This window comes from Dipodomys merriami, unplaced genomic scaffold, assembly GCF_024711535.1.
Source record: "Dipodomys merriami isolate MVZ:Mamm:240054 unplaced genomic scaffold, mDipMer1.0.p SCAF_13, whole genome shotgun sequence".
Classification (NCBI taxonomy): domain Eukaryota; kingdom Metazoa; phylum Chordata; class Mammalia; order Rodentia; family Heteromyidae; genus Dipodomys; species Dipodomys merriami.
Window position 1 is genome coordinate 36,551,425 of NW_027202604.1, and position 27,267 is coordinate 36,578,691.

Genomic DNA, 27,267 nt, shown 5'->3' on the forward strand with positions numbered 1-27,267 from the left:
CCTGCTTTCACTGTATTTGATGTTGGTACAATTTGTGGAGGGGAAGGGGAAAAACAAATCGTTTAACTAGGATACTGGTGGACACATTGCAACAATGAGATGTACAAGTTGTTATGTCGAAAAACAAACTTTACAACTTTGGTGGGGGAGGGGTGGATAGGGTGGGGGGAGGGAGGAGTATGGGAAGGGATGGGAAGGGGAAACAAAGAGGATGCCACAATGTTTGATAAGAAATGTACTCGTTATCTTGCCCATGTAATTGTAACTCCTCTGTATGGTATTCTCACAATAAAAAAAAAAAAAAAGATCAGAGAAGTTAAACAGCTCACCTAATATAACACAGTAGTAAGGAACAGAGCCACGATTTGAACACAAGTCTCATTCCAGGCCCCAAGTACCCAGACACTGGCCTGTTCCCCACGGTGTTGGAGTCTGTGTATGACAGCTTAGCTATTCTAGTCCAAATGTGGTAATGTCTCAAAAAAAATTAACTGAAAGAATGTTCTGGAGAGCATAGCTTTCTGAGAGCCACAGCAGACACACCAGATCCCTTGGAGACGTGTGAGCAAGCTATCCCCTGCCTGTGTTGCACCTAGGAGCCCTGGAATGAGTCACACAATGAACAATGTCCCCCCAATGTGGGCTCCCCACCTCTGCAGCTCACCTGTGAAAACACACAGAATGAAATCACGACCAGAGGGCATCTGCATGCATATCTACCCAAGCAAATCATTTTTTGGATGAGAAACAATATTAAAAATATATTCTGGTGTCTCATTTCCTCAGCATGAAAATATCTGAAGCAGAGAAGAGAGAGCCAAGATCCATCACAGTTTCGCCCAAGTTAATCCACATCCCTTTTCCTTTCTTTATTTTTATTTATTTTATTTTTTGGTGTACTCTGTTTTGAATTCAGGACTTCATACTGGCTGGCAGGTGTTGTACCTACCATTTGAGCCACCCACACAGCCCCCCTGTAAATCCACATTTACACCAACCAACCAAGAGACGCGTGAGGAATTTCCACGTGGCTGAACCATAGGCTCCCTATCTGGACTCCTACTGTAATAAACAAAATCACATTTCCTTTTCTAAAACCCTTCTCTGCTTAGCTTGCTTGGTGTTGTCTAATCAATAAAACAGGAATGAAAACAGTCCTGACTACAAGAGGCTTGTAAGGATTCAAAGACAATGCATGTGAAATAACAAGGCTGAGCATGAAATGACCATGACAATGGTGACTGACTGCTGTATCTATCCCAGGTAATGCTGGAAGCCCTCTGGGTCACACAATCCACTCATCAAACTTTTGAGACAACCATTATCCCATATAAATGAAGGCTGAGCCTGGTTTACAGATGAGAAAACTGAGGTCCAGAGAGTTCATGACTTACTGAGGTAAAAAATGACACATTTGGGATTTAGACTCTAGAAATCAAGCTCCTCAATCTGTTTTCTTAACTACCACACTCTCTACCTCACCTTAGGTCCCATCTGCATAAAGGAAGTCCCAGGCATGGCAGGGGCTTCGAACACAAGCAGGTAATGGCCGGGCACAGTGATTCATCTGCTCATGGATAGTCCCCAGGCTGTCTGGAACTCTTCACTTCTGGGATGAGTATGTTGCAGATTTATAAACCACAGCTGTTCAGTATGCAAATGTCCTGACTCAGAACAGGAAAGCAGAATTGGAAAAAGACCAAAAAACCCAGGGTGAAACCTAGAAAATCCTACAAAATGTCAGATCATGGTAGCTGCTGGTCAAGACGTCATTGACCAAGACCAGGCACGCCACACTGGGGACTAGATGGACGATCTGTAGCATGGGCTGGCAGGAACACTCCTTCCCCTCCAGTTCATCAGCCACTTCAGTACTGAAAAGGAGTAAGAATCAGAAAAAAAGCAGGCAAGTCCTGAGGACTCTGCTCAAAGAAAACCTGTGAGAAGGGTCAAGTCCCAGTGCACAGGACACTTGAGCAGTGTTCGCTAACCCATTGAGGGAGCAGCAGAAGCTAGTATGAGCCCTGGGGTCAGAGGTCCACAGACTCCTTGGGGGAAAAGCCACAAGGACCTGGTGTTTTAGACATGGATCAGGTCACACAGACCAGAGAATAAATACTGGCCTTGTACAATCTCAAGATTGCCACTGATAAAATGTAGGTAGTAATTATCTTTTGGGATTAGTAACAAGAACATATTAAGAACTGCCTTCTAAAAACTATCAGTAAAGTACAACCAACAGAATAGGAAGCAGCAGGCAAGAGAACTGAACAGACCATTCACCAAAGAGGAATACAGAGCCATAGCTACACTTTTTCCCGGCACCATGAGTAATCAAGGAAATATACACCAGGCCACACTAAGAAACCAGGTGTTTCTATATCCATTCAGGTTGGGAATGAATTAAATCCAACCATTCAAACCTTGGATGTAATCCAAGGGTCTCTCGTGGGTTTCCTCTAAGCACACAGTCAGGTACAATCACTTTGGAAAACCAGAGTGACCCAGGCCAAGTTGTTACCAAGAGCAGAAATGGGGTAAAAATCCAAAGAGTGAAGGAGTCACTATGCGGTGTTCCCACCACAGAATGCCACATTTCCATATATAGGATAGATAGATAGATAGATAGATAGATAGATAGATAGATAGATAGATAGATAGATAGATAGATAGATGCTGATGGTTCACACTTATAAGCCTACCTGCTCAAGAGGATAAGACCTGAGGATCATGGTTTGAAACCAGTTATGACAGAAAAGTCCGTGAGACATTTTTTTTTTTTTTGCCAGACCTAGGGCTTAAACTCAGGGCCTTGGCAATGTCCCTGAGCATCTTTGGCTCAAGGCTAGCACTCTACCACTTGAGCCACAGTGCTACTTGTGGCTTATTCTGTATATGTGGTACTGAGGAATCAAACCCAGGGTTTCATGCATGTTAGGCAAGCACTCTACCACTAAGCCTTATTCCAAGCGCTCATGAGACAAGTCTTATCTCCAATCAACCAGCAAAAAGCAAGAAGTGGAGCCATGGCTCAAGTGGTAGAAAGCTAGTCTTGAGCAAAAAAAAAAAGTCAAGAGTGTAAGGCCCTGAGTTCAAGCTCCAGTACCAACACACACACACACACACACACACACACACACACACACACACACACACACACACACACACACACACACACACACACACACACACACACACAGAGAGAGTTATACATTTATTTAATTAACATGTATGCAATGAAATTATATTGACAGTCACCAGGTAATGGGGGCATGGATCCTAGACAAGGGCCGCCTCTGATGGTAGCAAGGAAGGGAGGAGGAAGAGGAATCTATGTTTGAATGTTGATTGTTATCATCTGGCCTCTTGCTTTCACTTCAAGATCATGCATGTTTACGAAAAGTATTGAAATATGACATTTGTAAGCATGTGTATGAACCAAAACCCATTATTACCTTAATTTTGCAAAGCCAAGGACAATGACAGCAACCACTCCTTGGCAAGGCCACTGTGGAGTCTCAGCATACATAACTCAGCCCCTGCCCAGCTCCGCAGCACACAGTAGGACCACAGTAACAGCTGGCTATAGGATGGTGGTTGTTACATGTGTGTCTCAGAAACAGCTTCAAGTTAGTTAAGAAAATAAAACCTTTTTTTTTTTACTCTATCCTTGAGTTTTTGAACCCCTCTGATGGGGCCTTGCTTTTCAAAAATCTCATGGCCCTGGTCTGCTAGAGAACAAGACCCAGTCACTCCCAAAAAAGCAGTGAGCCCTCGAAGGGGCGGTGATGGGCTGAGGGGCCCCTTCCCCTTCTGTGGTGCTCTCGGAGCTGGGTCTCCAGCCCTGCTCTGGAGGCTTTCACCTGGCTTAGCCTCTGGCTTTTACTCAACTGTTGGTAACAGTTTTCTTTTCTCCTCCCACGTGACCCAAGGAACAGAGAAGCCATTTAAGCTTTATAAATACTGGCAGGCTCAAAAAGCAAGTCGCCAGCCTTAAAAACATGTCTCTGTTGCCTTTGGCAAATTGGCAAATCCAGTAATATTTTCAGATAAGAAGGTAAACAGAGGGTAGAAGGGATGAAGGCGCCTAGCTTACTGGCTTAGCCAGTATCTTAGCTGAGGGACGGAAGATGAAAAGCTCCTCCAGTCTTTCCCTTTCAGGGAATAGGAGAGAGCAGAGCCCATAACAGCCCCCAAAGGCTGGGTGGGAGGGGGTAAGGCAGGCTCTCCTTCTGTACCTGCATGAAAAACTGGGGGCTCTAGAGAGCATGGTGTAAGACACAAACACCACATCTCAGCCTTGGGACTGGGAGACAAGGAACAAGGCTGGAAACAGAACTGGTGTAACACTTAGTAGAGCTGTAGGGTGCTAGAGAGGTAACAACAACCTATCCAGGGAGGGAAGGTCAGGAGAGCAAAAAAGGAAGAGGAAGAGGAAGAGCATGGATGGGGAAGAAGGAGGGGAGAGGGGAGATGGGAAAGAGGAGAGAGGACAGGGGACAAGGGACAGGGGCCCATGCCTTATGTTAAGTGTTCTTTGGCAAAGATAATAAGAAATGTTCTCGGGGGTATGATTGGGGGGGGGGAGGCTGGGAAGGGAGGTGAAGGGTAAACAAAGGAGGAGGCTGCAATGCTTGGTAAGAAATGTATGCATTATCCTGCCCATGTAATTGTAACCCCTCTGTACAGTATGTTCTCAAATAAAATAAAATAAAATTTAAAAAAAAAGAAATGTTCTCAAGAGGGCAGAATCAGATTAGAGACTGAAGGAAGAGTTGGCACAGCTCGTGTGGATACACACATAGCTTCTATAACATTCTTAAAGAAGCATGTGTCTTTGAGGAAGAATGATGGAAAAACAATCCAGATGTACTCAAACTGATGTGTTAACTTGGAAACCCTTTGTACAGCTACTTAAAAGATAATAAAAAAGTAAAGAAGCATTCAAGTTTACAAAAGCTTAATACAACTAATAGTGTGCACAATGGTTAATGTTCCTTTCCCCCCCAATTCCTCAGAGATCTGGAGTTCTGTATGTCTCTGAATTCTGGCTGAAACAAATAGATACCTGATAAGACTTAAAAGATCTCTTCTAACTGGAAGCCAGCTCCAGGAGCCCCTTCAATGCTACCTCACCATTGTGGAGAAGAGTGATGGCTGCATATTAGGGACTTGGAAAGCATTGTTGAATAGCTGAACGAACCCACCCAAAGCCTGTATGTCTTTTGCCAGTGTGACCCCCACACAAATGAAGCCACCTCTGACTGGCATCTTTATAACTGAACCTGCTATGAGTCAAGTACACTCCCTCATAATTCTGTTAGTAACTGTACATGGGCTGGGTACTATAATGCTAGCTACTCAGGAGGATGAGATTTGAAGATCATACTTTGAAACCAGCCCAAAGAGGAAAGTCAGTGAGACTCTGATTTCCAATTAATCTCCAAACATGTCAGAAGTGGTGCTGTAACTCAAGTGGTAGAACACTAGCCTTGAGCAAAAAAGCTCAGGGGCAGCACCCAGGCCCTGAGTTCAAGCCCCAGGGCCAGTACAAATCAAATCAAATAACCATACCTGGAATTCAACCCCTGGTAAATCTAACAGAACCGCCATGAGACAACCCCCCACCCCTCCAAGCAAAACAACCTTCCCAGTGTAGAACAGAAGCTGATGAGCCTGGCTCTGGACACAAGTTTTATGAAAGGTTTCTGTGGTCCTGGACTTTCAACTATTCCAGGCTGCTGAGAGCCAGCCCTAACTGTCCTGCTGCTGATCTCCAAGGCAAACAAAGCTCTGCAGGGGAAATGTTTGCACCTGGAGATTCCTGTTTGCTCCCAGTGCGGACTAAGCGCCAGAATAATGAGCATTTCCATCATTTCCTCTCCATAATGCAGGGAAGTGAACAGCCCCAAGCCTCTCCTAATGAGCCCATTTTCAAAAGCAGTCTCTGCTGTCCAATCAATACTTCCTTTTCTTCTGAATTCCATTTCCAGAAAAGACGAAGAGTCCCATCCCTGTGAAGAACGCCCCCTCCACCCCTGCCACCAAGACCCTAGGAGGAAGAAAGTTACAAAGCAGGAGGGAAGGGAAAGAGAGAAGAGCATGGCGGTCCAAAGTTGTTCATCTGAGTGCTTATCACGTGCCTGGAACAAAGTTAAGACTCTCAAACACAGGATTTTATGGGACCCTTTCAGCAGCCCTGAGAGGAAGGTTTTATTTTCCCTGTTATATGGACAAAAGAAAAACAAGGTCCAGAGATAATCTGAGGTCACACAGTTGAGGCAGAACTAAGCTGGGGCATGATGCCAAGCCGATACTCCTAACCACTAATAGCTGCACAGCCTCTGCCTCAGGTTCCTGTCCTCAGCACCAGAGCCCTTCCCGGGGTAGAGGATGGCTTCTTGGGGGCATGGTGAGTCTGTGGGCCTGGAGAGGAGAAGCACTGAGTGGATGAGTCGAGGAACTCATAATGGTTCCATCTGGGTGGGCTGAAGATGGAAAAGGGTAAAGATCAAACAGCTTTGTGCTGCTGGTGGCTCACACCTGAAATCCTAGTTACTCAGGAGACTGAGATCTGAGCATCATGGTTCAAAGCCAGCATGAGCAGGAAAGTCCATAAGACTCTTATCTCTAATTAACTGACAGTGGCTTAAGAGCACCAGCCTTGACCACAAAAGCTCAGAGAAGCTCCCAGACCCTGCATTCAAGCTCCAGGACCGATGTAAAAACAAACACAAAACAGACCAGAATTTTGTGGATAGGCCATTGACTGAGCTTGTCTGGAAGGTTATGGTAGTCAGGGCAGAGTATGAATGGCGGTGGCGTACAAGTGGGGCTGTGTGCTAGACGTGGCCATCCTGGGGTCCTGAGCAAGACAGATACTGTTGAGCTAAGGAAGTCATTCTGCCCACGAGTGGCACTATGGGAAGGGATACAGCTGCCTGTAAGCTAGTCTGGGAAACCAGCCTCTGTGAGGCCTGGCTGGACTCCACAATACACTCCACAAAGCAGGGAATGCAGGGTGACTGTGGTTTCCATAGGCACAGACTCTGCTGCACCACAGCCATTGCTGGCCCATCACACGGGAGGGCTTAGCACCATGGCCTGGGCCACCTTTGTTTTCTGACATATGTGATGTCAGGCTCAGCCATGGCAGATGGGTGCTCAGAGCTCTGGAAACCATCTCTCAGGAACCTTGCTATCCAAGCATGGTGGGTCCGGAGACATGAGCATCAGCCGGGAGCTCCTTTGGAAATGCAGACACCCAGCTTCCACCAGGACCCACGGCAGCAGCATCAGGGTTGGGGTGAGCGGCCCAGGTGCTTACAGTTTGATGCACTGACCCCCAGTCTACTGAATCTGCATTTCTGAAGCTGCATTTCTCAAATCTACATCATTTCTAAGCTCCCCAAATTACTCAGAAACACACAGAGTAACCTTTGAGATAGCCTAGAAGTCAAGGCTGTAGCATTTACAGGACATCTTTCATAAGCTGCAGGTGCCTCATGGCAAGGAAAATACTAGCAGTCAGTTTCCAGTCTACATTTTTTCCCCTGGTACTGGAGTTTGAACTCAGGGCCTTATTCTGACTAGGCGTGTATTCTACAACTGAGCCACACCTCCCACACCTTCTTGCATTGATCATTTTTGAGATTAGTCTTTGCTCCAGACCTGGATCACCATCTGCCTATTTTATACTTTCCATTGTAGTAAAGACGATAATTGTACACCAGTGTATCTGTTAGTTGAGAAGCAGACTTGTGATATCCTCAGGCTGGTCTGGAACTACAAACCCCTCCCCCCAATTTCATCCTTCTAAGTAGCCAAGATTACAGGTCTGATCCCCCAATAGTTGGCTGTAATCTACTTCTCACAAAGCATTTGTGACAGCCAGGCATAATGGTCCATGCCTGTAATTCCAAATACTCAGGAAGTAGAGATTGAGAGAATCAAAATTTGAAGGCAGCTTGGGCAAAAAGTTAGTGAGACTTCATCTCAACCAATAAAAGCCTGGTTGTACCTGCCAACCCAACAATACAGACAGCAGAAACAGGAGTGTGTGAGGCTGGCCTAAGCATAAAACATGACAACTGACTCAAAAATGTAAGTGAAATGTAAAGAGCTAGGGGTGTGGCTCAAGTAACAAGAGCACTTGCCTACCAAGTGCAAAGAGTTCAACCCAATTGGTCAATCAACAAATAAACAAACAAATAAAGAATTTCTGATGGCTTATAAGCAAAGCAAGTGGTCAGCTCAGGGGCAGGGTATATTCTAGAAACTTTCATTGTTCCACAGCCCATCAATCACCTCTCTTCACACACTGGGTATTTCAGATTCAAAAATCTGAAAAGTTTTTAAATAAACTCAGGGTTTCTTTTCAGGAGGAAGATGTTTCTATTTTCTGGATTTAAAAGATATAATTATGCTGGGACTAATTTGTGCCTTTTCACACCCTTTATTGCTGTTGTCTTGTTGGTTTGGGGACTTCATTTTTGTCAGAGACTTGCACATGCTAGGTAATGTACTCTACCATGTCCCCAGCGCCTTTACTACTCTAGTAGCCTTATCCTGAGGCTAGCTGTAAGGCTAGATCCTCCTACCTAGAGTCTCAGGCTTAGCTCTGATCACGGGCATCCACTATTATGCCAAGTGTGTTTTTCTGGATGACTCTACTTACAGGTGTGGTCATTCTACATGAAGCAAATCCGGATGCCCCACTCTCCTCCTCCTCCACTGGCCTGGTCCCCATGCCTGCATAACCTCTAGGATGATGCTTTGCCTGCCTCTGCTCCCTGATCCAGAGTATGCAGCTATGTACAGACATAAATCAGATCCTGCACACCCCAGCCTACAGCTAGGAACAGCCTACATCCATCACCTTTGGCAGCCATAACAAATCACTACAAACATGAGGGCTCAACAATAGAACTTTATGGTTGCTCAGTTCTGGAATCTGGGTGTCTGACATCAATCCTTCTGGGCTGAAATCAATGTGACCCTCCCACAGACTCTGGTGGAGACTATCCCTTGCCTCTTCCAGCTTTAGAAGCTGTCAACGTTCGTTGGCTTGTGGCCACATCACTGCAATCTCTGTGTTTATGGCCACATGGCCTTCTCATCGTCTGTCTCAATGTTCCCACTAGCTCCCTGTGGTAGAGATATGTGTGAGTACATTTAGGGCCCACATCTATATACATGTCCTTAGCAATCACCTCTGCAAACATTTTTGTTTTATCATAGGACATTTACAGGTTCCAGGGGTCAGGATGGAGGTATTTTGAGGAGACTGTTATCCAGTCTCTTACTGCTTTTCCATTGAACTTAATAAAACTGAAAATCTTTGGGGTAGGCTATAAAATACTATATAATCTAGCCAATTCTCAGAACTCCTTTTGTTCTCTTTTTCCTTCTTTCTCTTGTCTGCTTTCAAGTTTTCAAATGATTATGTGCCTATGATAGGCCTTTTATTCTGACAATTTTTCTTTTCTTTTTTTTTCTGTCAGTCATGGGGCTTGAGCTCAGGGCCTAGGTGCCGTCTCTGAGCTTTCTTCCTAAAGGCTAGCACTCTACACTTTAAGCCACAGATTCACTTCCAGTTTTCTAATGGCTAAATGGAGATGAGCCTCCCGGACTTTCCTGGCTTTGAACCATGATCCTCAGATCTCAGCCTCCTAAGTATCTAGGACTACAGACATAAGCTACCAGTGCCCAGCTTTACAATTTCTTTTGCTTGAAATATTACTACTCTTGGCCTCATTTCCTGAATAAAATAAACAAATGAATGAGTGAATTAATCAATGCCTATTTCCAAGAACTCAGGAAATCAGGCAGCAGCCAAAAAAAGAAAACTTTTAAATAGCCTTATGAGTAGAGACTAACTTCACCTTATTTCCCAGTTTCTCTTGGAGAGCTGAATGACTAAAGATGCTTCCACCCAAACTTTTGTTTTCAGTTACAAAATACTTTTAAAATATCCACAGTCCTCCAGCTACCTGGAGGCTCACCAGAAAGACACCATTTTGCACATCTGTAGCAAAGTTTGAACTAGGGATTGACAGGAATAAATCACATAGAACCATCCCTGTAGTCTTATTCTTGGGGAGAATAAACAAAACAAAACAAAAAACCAAAGGCAGTCCAACATATGGGAATCTATTCTGACATCCAGCAAGAATTCTGATGGGAGCTCTTCTGGTGGCTGATGAATGCTGGGGGGGGCGGGGGCGGGCCGAGTCCCACAGTGGCTGCTGCTAGCAGACCTCATCCTACAGAGGAGACCAACGGTCTGCCTGTGGCCAATGCCAAATTCGGAAAGCAGGTCAGTCACAAAACATAATTGCTAGACAGCTACAAAGATGGAAACATAAACAGAAGTTCTTTTATCACCTCCAAGAGAAGAATTCTCACTTATGCCCAGATATACAAATCAGTAGCAGTCATTATATAATACAACAGTGGGTGGTCTGGAGAGACCAACTCAACCCACTGTGGTTTATCTGGAACTCTCTATGGTAGCATTCTAAATCCTACATCCTACATACTCGCTTTTTTAAATCCTACAGTCTCATATAAACTTAAGACAGCTGGGTGCCCTCTTAATGAGAGACTCACAGGCCTATCCCAACCACTTGAGAGACCAGGGGGGCAAAAGGTTATGGACAGAAACCCATGTAAATCCAAAAGTTATCAAGTAAACTAATGTGCTGCTCAATAAATGACAAATATCTTCAAAATAGCTTGGAAGGTGACCTTTGAATTGTAAGAGCTCAGAAGCCTTACTGGTTCCTGTTTCTTCCTCTTCTCTTCCTACTTGTAGTTCTGTCCCACACCTCTAGGGGTCACACTCACATACACTGGGATACGCAAACTCTCTGCACATCCCTACAAGAGCCAGCCTTTGGTAATTCCTTGGGTTTAGGAGTACAGTGTGATTAGGAACAGTCCTGGAGGAACATGAACCCAAGAGGAGGCTGGTGTGCTCTCGCCTGAGGCTACCTGTGGCACCGTGGTCGTCATTCCTGGAGGACCCTGGCAATAACGAAACTAGGGAACGATTTCCAACTTCCAAATGCTCCCCCAGCCCCTCCACACCTAAGGCCAGAATTGTTCCACCTAGAGAAATGGACGTTTGCTTGATATCTAACAGAGCTGCCCTTAGACTATTCCTAGAAAGAATTAGACGCGATGGTACCTCAAAGAAGTAAGTCTTGTAGTGAAGGACGGACTCTGGAGATTCTGGAGATCCATAAGCAAAATGTCTCTAGGATTGCTCTTTCTGAGATTTCGCTAGGATTTCTGTCTCCCTTCATGGGATTTGCCTGGGTAGATGAGTCACACTACGGTTAACAGGGATGTAGGGAAGATAACCACTTGCTCAAGACACCTCACTGCCTCTGGCAGCCTTGCTGGTATTCAGTAAGAAGGTACGCACAGGATTACCAGGTAGCAAGAAGGGCCATGGTGACTGGAAGCATGAGCTCAGTGTTCACCCTGTGGGCCCAGAGAAGGTGGCTTTGAACAATGTCTCTGCACGTCACCCGAGGTCGACCTTAGGTGAGTTCCACTGACGATCTGAGAGAGTGAACAGAATCCCACCAGTGTCTGTGAGGTGTCAGTGGTCAACGGTACCATTTCCAGTAGTGTCAGGAAAAGAGGGTGGTGGTGCACTATTATACTAGCAGAGTAGTCGTACTGGCACAAGAAGAGGCAGCAGGATGAAGTGCCAGAGACACGGGCAGTGGACTTGCTCTTCTTGTGTCTGGCAAACTAAGTCTCCTGACCCCAATACTGACTAAGATGTTAGGTAAAGAAGGTTCTTCGGGGACCAATGTAAGGACTAAGTGTGAGCACTAAGTGACGGAGCGTAATGCAGAATGGAGACCTGCCCACTCTTTCCCTGGAATACATGCCAGAGCCTCAGGAGTGCTCAGGAAATCTATAAACCTGACCCAGATCACAGGGAGGGAGGGATGGGGGGGGGCACCAAGGATAGCTACGGGGGGGAGTCCACCATGGGATTCACAGCCACCAGGACTCCAGCTGAGTCACCCCAACCCTTCTGTGACATTCTAATGCTGGAAGGCAGGTCATGGGTAAGCCTGAATCACCCTCACCTTCTGGTGACTGTCTATCCATCTCCGGCCAAACTTCGGTACTGCTCAATTTGCGGGTGAATCATTTCTAAACTAAGCATGACAATGTCCAAATTAGCTCAAAATGACCTAACGTTGACAGTACATATCAACTGAGTTGAAAGGAGGGGGACATAAGGAATTAAGGGGAAAAAATAGAAGCATATGTTCTTAGAGAGAACAATTTATTTTCTTTTGAAATACAGGACCTATTTTTATAAAACTGACTGACTCACTTTATTTTTTTGTGATCATTGAAGAGGAAAGAGAGTGTGTGTAATGGATGGCTTTACCACCAAATAAAGATGTCATGTGGACACGAGGCTTTCTAATTTGGTTTATATTATTCTGGTTACATCCAAGATGCACACATAAGCGTGAGACTGATTTGTTTCTAAGTTGAAGGTCTTTCTATGGTTACCGGAAACTTCCCGCAAAGTTCTCATGCTTTCTGGGAGACACAGCGCACCCCAAGATGCCCTTGGAGGGGTCATCCCACCTGGTGGCTGTTGTTTCTCATAGGTTATGAGCCTTATTCAAGGCTCTTTGGCTTTTGAGGGGGGTCAATTGGGGAGGTGCAAAGATTTGTCACACTATGAATTCTCAGCCCCTCTCGTCCAGGGCCCCCAGTCACAGGGCGTTGGAGCAGTGTCATGGTCTTTACCAGGGTCTCTGGAGGCCGACAGAGCAGGGCTCTGCTTCTTCTGATGCTTTGCTCTGCATGACTGCAGACCAAGTTGCTGACCCTCTGGGAGCTCCAGCTGCCTCATCTGGGAAATGGGGATACTTAGAGGCCCTCACTCATGCGAGTATCAGGAGGATTAAGTGTGTCTATCTTTGTAAAGGGCTTGGCCTGGTGCCTGGCCACATGGCAAGCGTTCCACAAATGTTCCTTCTTATTCTTTCTAATGGAGTAGTGTTTGGAGTTATTTATTTAGACATCCTAGAAGTTAAGCCACTGGAATCCTAAGTTTGGGGTAACAGAAAATTATAGGCTCCAGCCAAACTCAACTCCTTTTGCCTCAGGCCCATCCTTTTCCTGTCACTAGGCTCCCCATTCATTACCTTTCCTTGCAACGCTTGTTTGACACTGGCTCCCTAGAGATCATGTGTGTGTGCCCAGCCCCCAGCGGAGTGCAAAAAGAGACAATCAACCTCAATCCGTCCAACAGATGCAAAGCACTTGCATATATCCCAGATAAACGTAAATGGTTGAGTAATTGCTTCACTTGTCTGTTTATTCTCCTGATCCAGTGGGATGACAAGAGTGACCAACTCAACCTCCACCAACCGAATGACAGCCTGAGTGACTGAATAGCCCACTGGGTGCTGAATGAAGTAAGCAATTAATTGATCATTTCATATAACTGGAATGCACAAAAGTACTTTGCATTCACAACAAAAGCTGGGAGAACCGAATCCTGACCTTGGTGTGGACAGTCAGCCCTGTAGAGAACGCACGACTATTTTTGATTCTCTTGGAGAATGGGAGTCCTGGTTCCTCCTCAGCAGTGATGGGATGGGCCATGAGGCCCCGCAGGAAAGCATGGCTCACACCACACTCATGCGGTCCTCAAATTGCATGGCCCTCCCACCTTCTGTCTCTTCGACAGCTTTCTGGCTTCAGTGTGTCTATTCATGTCAGATGACATCACGGCCAAGCCATGTGCCCTGGCCTGTGACAACTGGAGACATCCAAGGGCTGACCCAGAGCTTTTACTACCTAATTTCTGATAACTAAGAATCTTTCCTGAAATCTCCCACCCACCCCTTTCTTCAGGGTGAGCTCATCCGGCCTTTCCAGAAAAGCTGGTCAGAGGTGAAGCATGGCTGGACTTTATCAAGGGGATTTGGTGTCTTCATAGCTTGATCATTAGCCACGGACACACTCATCTTTCAGAGGCTCTGGAAGCTGGCCCATGCTCGTCTGGGTATTCCGCTCCCTCCCCAGAGGGGCCTTTATCATGTACATAGTTAGCCAGAGACAATCTGAGTTATGGTTTTAAATTCCAGCTTGCCAAAATGGAAACAAGAGGGTTGTTGTGTGAGGGTTTTTTTTCTTTGTTACTGTTTTTCTTTTCTTTTCTTTCTGTCTTGTTCATTAGTTTATCTGTCTTTGGGAGGGTAAAGAGGGGCACAGAAGTGGAGGGAGAAATGGCAAACTAATGCAGCAGTGGTACTCACTAGACATTATGTGGAAAAATGAACTATGCAAATTGTGGGTGGAGACAGGAGGGAAAAACTGGGAGCGAGGGAAGGAGTAAAGTGTCATTCTCAAAAAGAAATGTACTTATTACCTGAGTTATATAACTGTAACCCCTCTGTACATCACCTTCATAATAACAATAAAATCTATTTTTAAAATTTCTAGCTTGCCTTGAACTGACATACTGAAAATGATCATTGAACAGCAATGTTGACTGTTCAATTTTCTCCACATAGATGTAAAATGCAGATCATGGAATTCTTAATGTTATTTTCCTGCCATGTTACAAGAAACAGCTCCTATATCCAGGAAAACCCTAGAGATCTCTGGGAAGATTTTGGGAGAGCAGACAGATGTCATGATCACCTACCTAGGGGTGAGCAGATAACCACACAGCTACCAGGCATCAAACACTTTCCCTAAACCACTACACTCGATGGCATGCATGCCTTATAGACATTTGCACAGGGAATCTGAGTACCAGTACTGAGAATTTGGTGATTCTGTTTCCATTTCACAGATAGGTGAATTGAAATTCACAACAGTTGGCCAACCAGGGCAAAGCAGATGTTCCTACTTTCTTACAGGTTGTACCATAGCCAACCAAGATAGATAATAAAGATTATAGCCAACAAAGTAGAGCACACTGGTGGGATATAACTTAGGGAGACTCTCACAGTGCCTAAAACTAGAAGGGGAAGAGGTATCTTGAACACATGATCATAGCTTTCTGTTAGATTAATTGTTGCAATGGGAGACAGGGAGAGTCCTTCAATTAAGCTACAAAAACCACAGATAAATGATAGCAATAGGAAGGCAAGTGTCAGCCTAAGGTGAAGGAGAACCTTCTAACAGTGAGAGCCCCCAAATATTCAGTACTATCAGGTGAAAGGAGGGGCTCTTTGACATAAAAAGTACCCAAGCAAAGGATGTAAGACTTGTTGGGGTGTCACAGAGGTGAGGGGGGAACCTTTGAGGTTCGGTCCTCGAGGTCAAGCCCTACTGTTTCCTTTGGGAAAATGTTCACTAACCAGCGGGGAGTCTGCCATCACCTGCACTCAGCCACCACCTGTCCCAGGCGGGCATTCAGAAGAAGGTGGCAGTCGTCTTCCTGAGATAAAAGACAGCAAATGGGGCATTGCTATTTGGAAGCTGTTCATGAAGAACTGGCGGGGGTGGGTGAGATAGGAAGGAAAATGAAACTGTGGCTATTGATGTGTCAAGCATACCCTCATCTCGGCTGGACACCTCCCGTGAGATTGGCAGGTCATCCTGTTTCACAGCTAGAGGAACTAGCCCATAGTCATGTTGGCTGAGAAGCAGAAGAACCAGGAATCCGACTCAGATCTGCCTGAACTGGAAACCCTTTTCTAACAGTGTGCTGTAGGGGAGGGCATGGTCCAGCAAGGGACTTGCAATGGCTCAAATCCGAGGATCCAGAAGAGGTAGCAGAGCTAACAACAAGTGGGTCACCAAAGATGAGGGTGAAATGAGGGAATTCAATCCTGGAGGAAAGGCCAAAACCAGAGGAAGTGAACTGAGCTAACCACAGCCTCCCTCCTTCACAGCCGAGTCTAATTTTGGCCTCAAACTCAAGCCACAGAAAGGGTGCCCAATCACAGATGACCCCAGTTCCTAAGTGGGACCTCACATATTTTTTATCTGAACAAAGCAACATACGTCACTCTTGCCCTCACAGGTAATACAGAGGTCTCTTTGCCAGGGAACAGAGCGATTTCAGCATCCCAGGGTGAAGGAGGGAAGATGTTTCCAGGTAGCACAGTCTCAGAAAGCTCTGGAAAATTACAAGGCAAATATGGCATACACGGTGGAAAATATGATCATAGGACAGGATGCTAATGAAGGATGTAACGGTGCTGATTTTTATCTACTCTCCCTCTCCTCAGCTGTCTTGGGAGTCATGAATGCTACAATATTTCCCTCTGCCCCTCACTAATTAGAGAGCCGCTGGCTGGTTCCATAGGCTAGATTTTTCTCTCATTATCTGGTCTGTATTACATTATTCTGAGATGAGACATTATTCTAAGCAGTCCCCATAATTAGGTTGCAGAAGGTCACATGCAATTAGCTCACAGGTGTTAAGGAGAGAGATGAAGTAATATTTATTGCCATGCCAGGCATTCAGGTCCTCCAGCACAGGGTAGCTTGGTGCATGTGCACACACGTGCACACACGTACACATCTTTAAAATGGCTGCTGGGGTTTCAGGTTTGTAGCTTTTTGTATGCTTTGACTTGGGAGTCAGATGCATATGGATTCAAACTGAGACTCTATAACCAGCTGTGTGGCCTTGGGAAAGCCACTTAAAGTATATACAGTTCAGTAAAATGGGGCCAAACCCATCTGCTCAAGAACATATTGAGAAGATTCGGTATGAAATTTTGCAACCACAGATCCTGGTAAGTTTCCACTGGTATTTGTCTAAATTAAGCTAAATTTCTTCATCTCAATAAGTGGTAGAGAATGCATAGAAAATTCATTTATTTCTTTATCTATCAGACAATAATGGGAGTGATGTTTTCTACACAGGACAAGATGTTAGAACAAATTTCACATTCTAATTCTCTCATCTCATGCAAATATTCCTTCATCTGGTAACGGGGCTGTATCCCAAAAAACATATCATAAGCCCAAGACATGATAAGAATGCCTTGAAGACACGCTAGCTCCATAACCTAAACATGATGGTTATGGGGGGCTCATTTCCACAATGGCAGAGCTCAGCCGGAGCTACAGCCCAGCCGCCGCTCCGGTCCACAAGGGAGTGCCAGGTCCCCAACCTGACAAGATCAAAATCCAAAAAAATTAAAGTTTTACTTCCACCCATTATGTCATGGGAGGTCAACACTGTAAGTCAATGAGAACCTTTAGCTTCCCTGGGTTGGGAGTGTGCTCAGTCGTGCCTTACCTGATCCCTCAGCTTTGCCTTCACAAGACTCAGGTGTAGGTGTTGGCTGAGGTCTTAGAAGCCCCACTTCGAGTCCATGTGGCTGTTGGCACCTTTCCTTAGAGCCGCAGGACTGAGGGTAGCTGCTCCTTCAGATCTAGCAGGAGGGAAGGAGAGGAGATGGATCTCCAACTGCTCGATGCTTTTAATAAGCTCCCGTGACCAGGTCAGACGCACTCAAGAAAACTTCCTTCAGGTGTTTTGGTTAGTTTTGTTTTTTTCCAGTTGTAAGGCTTGAACTCAGGGTCTAGGCACTATCCCTGAGCTTTTGCTAGCACTCTACCACTCGAGCCAAAACTCCACTTCCAGTTTTTGGTGGTTCTTTGGAGACAATGGTCCCACAGACTTTCCTGCCAGGCTGGCTTTGAATCTCCATCCTCAAATCTCAGCCTCCTGAGTAGCTACGATTACAGGCCTGAGCTAATGTTGCCTAGCTGAAAGCTTCCCTTTTGATTAGTTTAATAGAAACCATATGTCTGCAATCTCCCGCACCTTTGCTATACTCCACAGGCTAGAAGCATCTAATAGGGGTCATCTGTACTCAGGAGGACTGAATCTTGCAAAGGCCTTGTGAGGTCACAGAGGCCATCTTAGAATTCTGCCTGCTGTCAGGCACTGGTGGCTCACTCCTATAATCCTAGCTACTCCAGGAGGCTGAGATCTTAATGTCTGTGAGACTCATCTCCAATGAACCACCAGAAAACCAGACGTGAAGCTGTGGCTCAAAGTGGTAGAGCACTAGCCCTGAGCTGTTAAGTTCAAGGACAGTGCCTAGGTCTTGAGTTCAAGCCCCATTACTGGCCTCAACCCCCCCCATACACAAAATGAATTCTGCCCAGTACAGATTCAGAGGAATAAGGGGAGGCACTCAGTAAGGATCATGGTCCACTTTTAGAGATTCCACAGATTTTAGAGATTCTTGCCCAAATCACTCAGCTCTCCCTTGCAATGGAGCTACACACAGATTTTTCTAGGTCAAAATCATGAACTGTTTTACTCCTCTGGCTTGTCAATGAGGGCACAGCTCATCAGGAGTGTACAGGTGACATTTAGTATGACTTTACCAACTGGCTTCTGGTGAATTCTAACAAACTTGGCATCAAGTTGGTGTTTTAGCAGAGCTGAGATCAAAATGCAAGTCTCCAGCTCTTAGTTCACCATTCTTTAAAAATAAGCAGATTCTGCTTGTGGGGTTTTTTTTCTGGAAAGCAGAACACTGCTGGGGACTAACAACTCTGTGTGTGTGTGTGTGTGTGTGTGTGTGTGTGTGTGTGTGTGTCTTCTGGATCGTGTGTGTGTGTGTGTGTGTGTGTGTGTGTGTGTGTGTGTGTGTGTCCCTTCTGGATCTAGAAGACCCTCCAAAAATTTGGAAAAAAATACTTATTCTAAAATTAAAGTTTCCATAAAATGGCAGGAAAGAAACCAAAAAATTTTAAGTTGTCAGCAATTCACATATATATGATACAGAAGATGTTCTAAGTAGATACAAATTAAATTATATTATGTCATTCATGTATATTTATATCATTAGTTAATTAAAATAGACTCTGTGGTCCTTGGATTATTTTTGTCTATAATCCTTAAGTGTCAGTGTTTTTAATGAATACAATATGTATAAAAGAAAAATCCACAGCCAAATAGGAGCCATTAGTCATGTTTGCACATTGAAACAACTTGGGCTGTGACTGCTATATTGTAACAATAAAAGTATCACTGTGAGCCATAGTTATTGGGGATTTAAGAAAGTATGGAGTGTGAAACCAAAAGATCTGGATTCAAGATCTTGTTTGGCCTCTTGTTTTAGCTTTGTTGTGTCCCTCCTAGTTTAATATTTGAAATATATAGTAAACCAACTCATTTCTGGCTCTCAGACCCTCAATTTCTCCACCTGCTAATGAGTTTTAATTAGGAACTAGAGGTCTGTTAAATGCCACTCTAGTTTCTGCAGTTATTCCCTACTTAAAACTCTCTGTAAGTGCTCTCTCCAATGTGATAACCACTAGCTGCATTTGGCTACTGGGTGTTAGTGGTATGGCTCAGCTTTATGGAGTTATATTGGGAGTGTAAGATTTCAAAGATATAGCACCAAACACACACACACACACACACACACACACACACACACACACACACGGACTATAAAACAATCACAACTGGAAATGACAACATTTGGATGATGTTGGATTAAATATAATTTGTTATAGTTCCCTTGGCTTTCTAAAATGTTTATTGTGACACATCCATCACCCACTATGTTCCTGGTTGGAAAGCACTGGTATAAAACTTCCTACTGATCTCAGAAAAGAAGTTAGTCTTTAACATGGCTCACAGGGCCCCAAGGGATCAACCCCTTGGCTACCTTACCCTGATCTCATGTCATAAAGGGGGGGAGATTGCAGATATAACATTTCTATTAAACTAATCAAAAGAGAAGCAAGCTTTCAGCCAGGCACCAATGGCTCAGGCCTGTAATCATAGCTACTCAGGAGGCTGAGATTTGAGGATAGAGGTTCAAAGCCAGCCCAGGCAGGAAAGTCTGTGGGACTTCCAATGAACCACCAAAAAGCTGTAAGTGGAGTTGTGGCTCTAGTGGTAGAGTGCTAGCAAAAGCTCAGGGTTAGTGCCTAGACCCTAAGTTCAAGCCCTACAACTGGAAAACAAAACACCAAAGGGCTGTGGACCCTTCCATACCCTAGACCTGCCCAGACCAGGCCCACCTCATGGCCTCTGCATGCCTGACATGCTCCACCATCATCTTCCTTCGATGCTGTCTCTATTCACAGCTGGCTCAGCCTCCTGCTTCAAATCTTAGCTTTCACACAACTTCCTCAACCGACCCTTCCAGACCATGCAATCTAAAAGGGCCCTTCTGTGACTCTATGTCATTTCTTTCCCTGTGGCCTTCTGCCATTCTTGGTTAACCTTATCTAAGTACTAGGTGTCCTATTTGGATGCCCACCCCTTACCCTGTACCCATGTGAGGGAACGGCCCTTCTCTGTCTCTTGCTGTTGCAGACTCTGCTCAGTACCTACCCTAAGCAGTTCCCAGCACAATGGTTACTTATTTAATTCATCTATTAGTAAATGATTAAAACAACATGTGATTAAAAATCCCAGTTGGGACCCATGCTAGAATACTGATGACAATGGCCTCATCTTACTCTTTTCCCCATAGGAATCATCTGTGATCTTTATGAGGTAAGATGCAGTGTGGGCAGCTGGCAGGACAGAGTCTGGAATTAGAAACCCACAATCTGAGTTTCAGGTCTGTCCCTTCTAGCTCCAGGAAGGTGGAGAAAGCTCTTGCATTTCTGTTTACTCAGAGTGATCCTCTACAAAGCTTTGTCAACCAGCCAGCCCTAGGGTCAGTTATTAGTTATTAGACAAGGGATCCTCCCATGTCTTCTCTTATCCTCAAGTGCCCAAAACAGGACTTGTTTGAAGGCAAGTGTCCTGAAATTCCTTGATGGATGAATGAATGCATCCATTAAACCCAAGCACCAGCACGCAATGAATCTTGGGGAAATTTGGAGCTCCCTGCTGTTTGAATTTACTAATGATACTCCATTTTCTTCCATTAAAAAATAAAAGCCAACATCCGGGTACTGGTGGCTCACACCTGTCTGTAATCCTAGCTACTCAGGAGGCTAAGATTTGAGGATCATAGTTCAAAGCCAGCCCAGGCAGGAAAGTCTGTGAAACTCTTACCTCCAGTTAACCACCAGAAAAATGAAAGTGGCACTGTGTCTCAAAGTGGTAGATCACTAGCCTTGAGTGAAAAAGCTCAGAGACAGTGCCCAGGCCCTGCGTTCAAGCCCCACAAGTGACAAGATAATAACAACAACAACAACATATAAGTGCCAAGAGGACCTCAGAGCTACAGGGAAACTGAGTTACAATGGCATTCCCACCTTCCCCAATAGTAGCAAGCTGTAACAGTTTGTTCTGCTGCACAGACAAGTCGGTGAATACGGGAACTTGAGAATGTGTGGGTCTAGCATCTGCATGCTCAGCCAGATGACAGCCACTCTAGCAGAGACCCAGGACCCCTCTCTGCCTACAGCAGGTCCTCTTCCAGAAAAGAGAAGATGGGCCACTTCAAGCAGCAGCCCCTGATTCGTATGTTCTGAGAAACAGCCACAATATCTACCATCCTTGGACGGCCACATTAATAAAAAATTACCATTATTTCATAGAACAAAGATTTCTCAAGATAAGGCAAGCAGGGCTGTTAAGTAGGGAGTGGGAAGTGACTTCACCGAGAAGACTTTGCCTCGTTAGTGAGGGATAAAACTGCCCTTGTTATCCCCCTGGCTTTTATTCCCAGCTCTCTGAAGCATAAAGGTTTCTGGCTAGACATCCCACGTTGGCATTATTGTTTCTAGATTTGCTACTGAAAAGGCTATTCATGAGGACAGCCCTCTCCCCGCCAGACTTCTGCTGGCCACTGTTTATTTACACAGCGGTTTGACAGGCTTCCCACTGTGGAAGTTTGGGCATGCCAGACCAGTACACCCTTGTGCCATCCCTCTCCTGGCTGCTAATTGCTATTCAAAGGCAGATTCCGTTCATTCAACCCATGTGCTCTGAGCTTCTGTTGCACAGTAAGTGTTGGGACATAAAGCTGGGAGGGAGCAAGACAGACATCAATCACAGCAGACCTCTCTCTGTGAATGATGGAAATAGACCACCTGCCCTGAGTCTTGGAAAAGGTGACATGAAAAACCCTTTCTGGGAATGTGAAAAGGGGATCACAGTTTTGGACCCCTGGTCATGTCATGATTTGAGATTACTGAAGACAAAAAAAAAAAGCCTCATTCAGAACTAAACTGGGGGAATCTTTAAGGATAAGAATGCCTCCAGTAAGAAGGGAAACCTCCCTACCGTGATCATGAGCCCCACTCCCCTGGCCCCCACTCAATCACAAATGATGTGTGTGTGTGTGTGTGTGTGTGTGTGTGTGTGTGTGTGTGTGTGTGTGTGTGTGTGTGTGTGTGTGTGACTTAAAACTTCATACTTGGGCACTGTTCCTGAGTGTTTTCATTCAAGGCTGGCTCTCCACCACTTTAGCCACTTCTGACATTTTGGTGGTTAATTGAAGATAAAAGCCTCACAGACTTTCCTGCCCAGGCTAGCTTCGCACTGTGATCCTCAGATTTCCATCAAGACCATTCCTGAGTATGCCTGGGGTTCGGTGGAGAGGTGTGGATTTCTACACAAGCGACGTGGCATGGCCGGGGCTGTCTCCCAAGTGTTTGTATTCAGTGTTGCAGGGAATTTCATCCAATCCCATCTAATCTTGTCCAGCCCTGCATGACTCAAACTATCTGGTAAATTAACTAATTTCCATAATTTATAATCCTGCTCCCTTTCTCCTCAGATGAGTTCACGTTATTATTTTTTCTGGTTAAATAAAGCCTCAATGGGAAGTTCAAGTGAGGTCTGGTTACTGTCCCTCTCTGTTGCCTAACTGGAGTCCCAATGATGGATGAGGTACACCATATATGCAAGTGCACAGAGAAGCACTTGTAAAATAGGGAGAATCTTCTCTTCCTCCCGGAATACAGGGCAGATTTACATTCAAACAAGTTATGAGAAGACCTAAATTTACTTTTTAAAAAAATTCTGATTGCCTGGAATCTCCCGATTGGAGAATGCTCCCAGGTTTGAGGACAGCCAGCCCTCGTCGGTCAAAGCTGCTGTAAAGTACCCGCCTCTACCCACCCCTCCGGTACCCCCGTGACCGGGTCCGAGGCTCAGCGTTTATTTTTGGACTTGGCGCTCTAAAAATACCTCGGCTTTGCTGTTTGATCGCTCTCTCTTTTGACCCGAATGGATGGCCTGGCCCCACCCTCGGACCCTTGTCCTTTAAAGGAGAAGGGCGTGGGGACGGATTCCGGCCGTCCTGGGGACAGATGTGAGCCACCCAAGCCGGGCTGGGCTGCGGCTGTTCTGACGTCAGGGCTGAGGCCTCCCGGGGGGGGGCGGAGGGAGCGGCTCGCTCTGGGATTGGCTGGCCCAACGCGAGCTCCCGCGCTGATTGGCTGGCGCGGTTTTAGAGGGAGTCCGGCTCTCCAATTAAAGCGGCGCGGCTGCGCCCGGCTGAGCCCAGAGCTGCCCTCCGGGCGCGCCCACCTGACCATTCAGCGGCGTCCCCGTCCGGCTGCGCGTCCCGCGCCTGCTCCGCCCGGCTCTGCCAGGCTCGGCCTCCCCACCCCAGGAGAAGATGGCAAAGGTGGCTAAGGACCTCAACCCGAGGGTGCAAAAGGTGAGCGAAGATCTGTCTGTATCTACCCAGATTCTCCTCCCCGCTTCCCCTTCCCGGTCGCGCGCCAGCCAGCACGCGGGAATTTACCTAGAGGGACAGCCACTCAATCCCTGGACATCACAGGATGCAAAGCGCTTGGGAATACGGAGTCGGCGCTGACGGGCACACGCCCACAAAACCCACTCCGTAAAGCCAGTGGTTGGCCACGTATTTGCAAAGGCTCTTCGTTCTTGGGTGATGCAGATTAAATCTGAATTCAGGTACGAGCTTTTGGGGGAGCCGTTCTCCTTCAGTGGTTGTAGTAGGGAGAGCTCTAGCTTCCAGCCCCGTGTCCCCTCCAGATTGGTTGAAGGTGAGGACGTGTACTACTTACTCCCAGAATGTTTTGTGGCACACACACACACACACACACACACACACACACACACACACACACACACACACACACACACACACACACACACACACACACACACACACACAGAGTTTCTCTGTTTGGTGCTGTTGGCAGTGGCAGCTGGTTTAGCATAAGGGGACTGATTTCTGTCCCCAGGGTCTGCACGTTTCCCTTTCAAAGAGGGCTGGCTGAGAGCCCAGAAGGTCACGGGGAAATTGCTACAGGAGGCGCCTGCAGCTGTGCCTGTAGCTCCAGCCCTGCTGGTGGCCTACCTGAAGGCACTGGGTAGGAGAACATGGACTGAAGATATAAAAGGGAAGGGCGCGACAGCAAGGAAAGAGACCTAGGTTTTGCAAATGGAAACAACAAGGCATGGGCTTAGTGGTAGCTGCTTCCAGTAGACGGGAGTATAAGGAACACCTTCACCGTTCCAATCCTGGTCCTGATGTTGTTTTCAGCTACACATCGGTGATTGAGTCAACTTTGGAATCTGTTTTACTGATGCCAATGCAGAGATTATAGAGCTACACCTTCATCACAGAAGTCTTAAGACTGATAGTGACCATGGGCTAATTTTCCAAGGCATGATTTATTCATCTCAGACTTCAGGGGATTTAGCAGCACAGGGCCAAGTCCTACTTAGACACTGCCAATCCCTGTGAAGTGAAATGAGAATGAGAGGCTTGCATATTGATACAGCTCTTAGAGGCTTGGCACTCACTATCTGACAGTTGTGTCCTCTCTAGACAACCTGCTTCAGACCCCTACACAGAGCCCAGTGACGCCTGCATGTGCACGCCAAGTCAGATTTAATCCGGGCATTTCTCTGGAATGTATCACAGCCCATCACAGTTGCCAGACTATTTGCGGAACCAAGTCTTCTCTCCTGTGGAATCCCCATAGCACATAGGACTTCTGAAAGCTACCTATTCAAATTTCTGCCTGGTAGTGAGTTACACATGCACTTGGGCTATTGATTTCTGTTTTTCTCAAGTACTTGAGGGCAAACCTTTCTTGCTCATCTCTGTCTCATGCCAACCCAACACACACACACACACACACACACACACACACACACACACACACACACACACACACACACACAGAAGCTCAAAAGATGAATGAACTGCATACCATCTAGCCAGTTCAGCCTTGACACCCCCGTGTATGGCAGGCACACTGTAATCATGATCATGATCTAACTCTGTATGTCTGAACAGTCTCTGCTGAGGCAGATCAGGGCTAAGGGAACAGGGTTTCGTTGTCCTTCAATGAAAATGACTGCTGGTATTTTTCACTGTGAGGTGGTTGGTAGCTAAGCTATGATGTGGGGTCTTCTCGCCAAAGGTCCAAACCACACTTGGAAGATGTCTTGTTTTTATTTTTCCTTTGCATAGTGGAGTGTGAGTACACAGATTATTGAGGTGGAACATGTTCTCCTTCTTGTCACCTTCCAGTGCCAACTTCCTTGGCCTGCAAAGGGTTTATTTTCCATTTAGATCCAATTACAGGCTTAGAGAAAGAATGCAATGGGTAGAGATGAAAGGATGGATACTTTTTTCCCTCTTGGGATTTCAGCAATCAGGGAGAAGATGGCCACACTATAGGGGGTCTTTGACCCCAATAGCTGAGGGAAGGGAAGGGAACATTTCAGCCAGTGGTTGAATACTGTGTCAAATCCACAGCATGCTGGAAAGATTTTACTGCATATTTACTTTTGAAATCTGCAACAGTGGGGTTTTTATAACATTTGGCTTCAGGCTGCATAATCACACTTAGACATTTTGAAACAATTCCATACACTCTTTAAGTGATGAGGGACCAATTTACAAAATGAGAAATGCCTTAAAATGACACACCCAATTGTCTCTACAGTCCTACCTCCAAGGGGTGGGAAGGGGTGGGAGACCCCAGCAACTGCAAAGTCATAGAATAAATGGTCATCAAGGGAAAACACAAAACCTAAAAACTAGAGTAGCCTTAGAGATCATGTGACCCAGCCCAGACAGGCTAGGGGGCTGAGTGTGGATCACACAGATACAAAGAGGCAGAGCTGGGGAAGAGTTCTAAACTTCGCACTCAGGTTGAGACAGATTCTGTACCCCCTACATCACCTTTAAGTAATTATACAAAGGAGTTCCAATTCAGCACATCAATTTATGTATACAATACATCTTGATCAGGGTCACCCCTTCTAGCATCCCCTCCCCCAGCTCTCCCAACTCCACCCATCCCTCCAGTGTCATCACTGGCTTTTCTACTAGGAAAGAGAAGGTTCCTTAGCACAGAGAATTCCCTGAGCGTGGAGGATTTGCCAGAATTCCAAGACCTTGAAGGCCCAAGGTCATTTCTCTGAGTAAAATCAACTACTCTTACAAATTTGTTCTTCTATTGTTTATTAAGGAACCTAGTTTTTTGTTTGTTTTTTTGTTTTTTGTTTTTTGTTTTTTTTTTTTGGTTGGTCATGGGGCTTGAACTCTGGGCCTAGGCTCTATCCCTCAGCTCTTCAGCACTCTACCATTTCAGCCACAGTACCACTTCTGGTTTTCTGGCAGTTAATTGGAGATAAGTGTCTCCTGGACTTTCCTTGCCTGGTTGGCTTTGAACCACGATCCTCAGATCTCAGTCTCCTGAGTAGCTAGGATTATAGGCGTAAGCCACCAGCACCTGGCAAAACCTAGTTCTTGATATAGATTTTTGGCCTCAGAGATAGGTTTGAATCTTAGCTCTACCTCTTGCCAGCAGTGTGCTCTTGAGAAAGGCATTTAATTTCTGAATGTGTGTCCTTGCCTTATCTGGAAGCTGAAGAGACAACAAAAACATCTATGTGATAATTACGTGAGACGATGTCTATAAAAGGTTCTGCACATGAGCACTCTATTCAGATTAGCTATTAGTAATCTTGATGTTAATATTATGGTATGATGGACATATGGATATTGAAAGAAGTCTTTTGATTGAAGGACACATTTTTTTATGCCATTCCTAGTGCTTGAACTCAGGGCCATGGATCTGTCCCTGAGCTTTCTTACTCAAGGCTAGCACTCTACCACTTGAGCTTCAACTCCACTTCTGACTTTTTGGTGGTTAACTGGAAATAGGTGGTTAACTGGAAATAGGAAATAGGTTAACTGGAAATAGGTGGTTAACTGGAAATGGTATCAAGGACTTTGATGCCAAAGATGGCTTCAAATTGCAAGCCTCAAATCTCAGTCCTCTAAGAAGCTAAGATTACAGACATAACCCACCAGTACCCATCTGAAGGACATGATTTTATTTAGGACTATCACTTCTGAA

The 27,267-nt window shown here is 45.6% G+C and overlaps 1 protein-coding gene and 1 long non-coding RNA gene across 4 annotated transcripts in view; one reads left to right on the forward strand and one right to left on the reverse strand.

Moving 5' to 3' along the window:
* LOC138824776 (uncharacterized) overlaps nt 1-27,267 on the reverse strand; it is a 278,919-nt gene that overhangs the window by 202,381 nt on the left and 49,271 nt on the right. For 2 of the 3 annotated variants that reach the window (XR_011371187.1, XR_011371186.1), the window contains exon 3: nt 17,267-17,402. This is a non-coding gene — a long non-coding RNA (uncharacterized lncRNA). Of the gene's footprint in view, nt 1-17,266; nt 17,403-17,797; nt 17,842-27,267 lie in introns of those variants that run through there. The other variant, XR_011371188.1, reaches the window with a different exon arrangement.
* Nucleotides 23,440-27,267, forward strand: part of Lmcd1 (LIM and cysteine rich domains 1) — a 50,302-nt gene continuing 46,474 nt past the window's right edge. Inside the window, exon 1 of the mRNA XM_070019008.1 lies at nt 23,440-23,573. Coding sequence (XP_069875109.1) covers nt 23,532-23,573 — 42 coding nt within the window. The 5' untranslated portion in view covers nt 23,440-23,531. The remainder of the gene's footprint in view (nt 23,574-27,267) is intronic.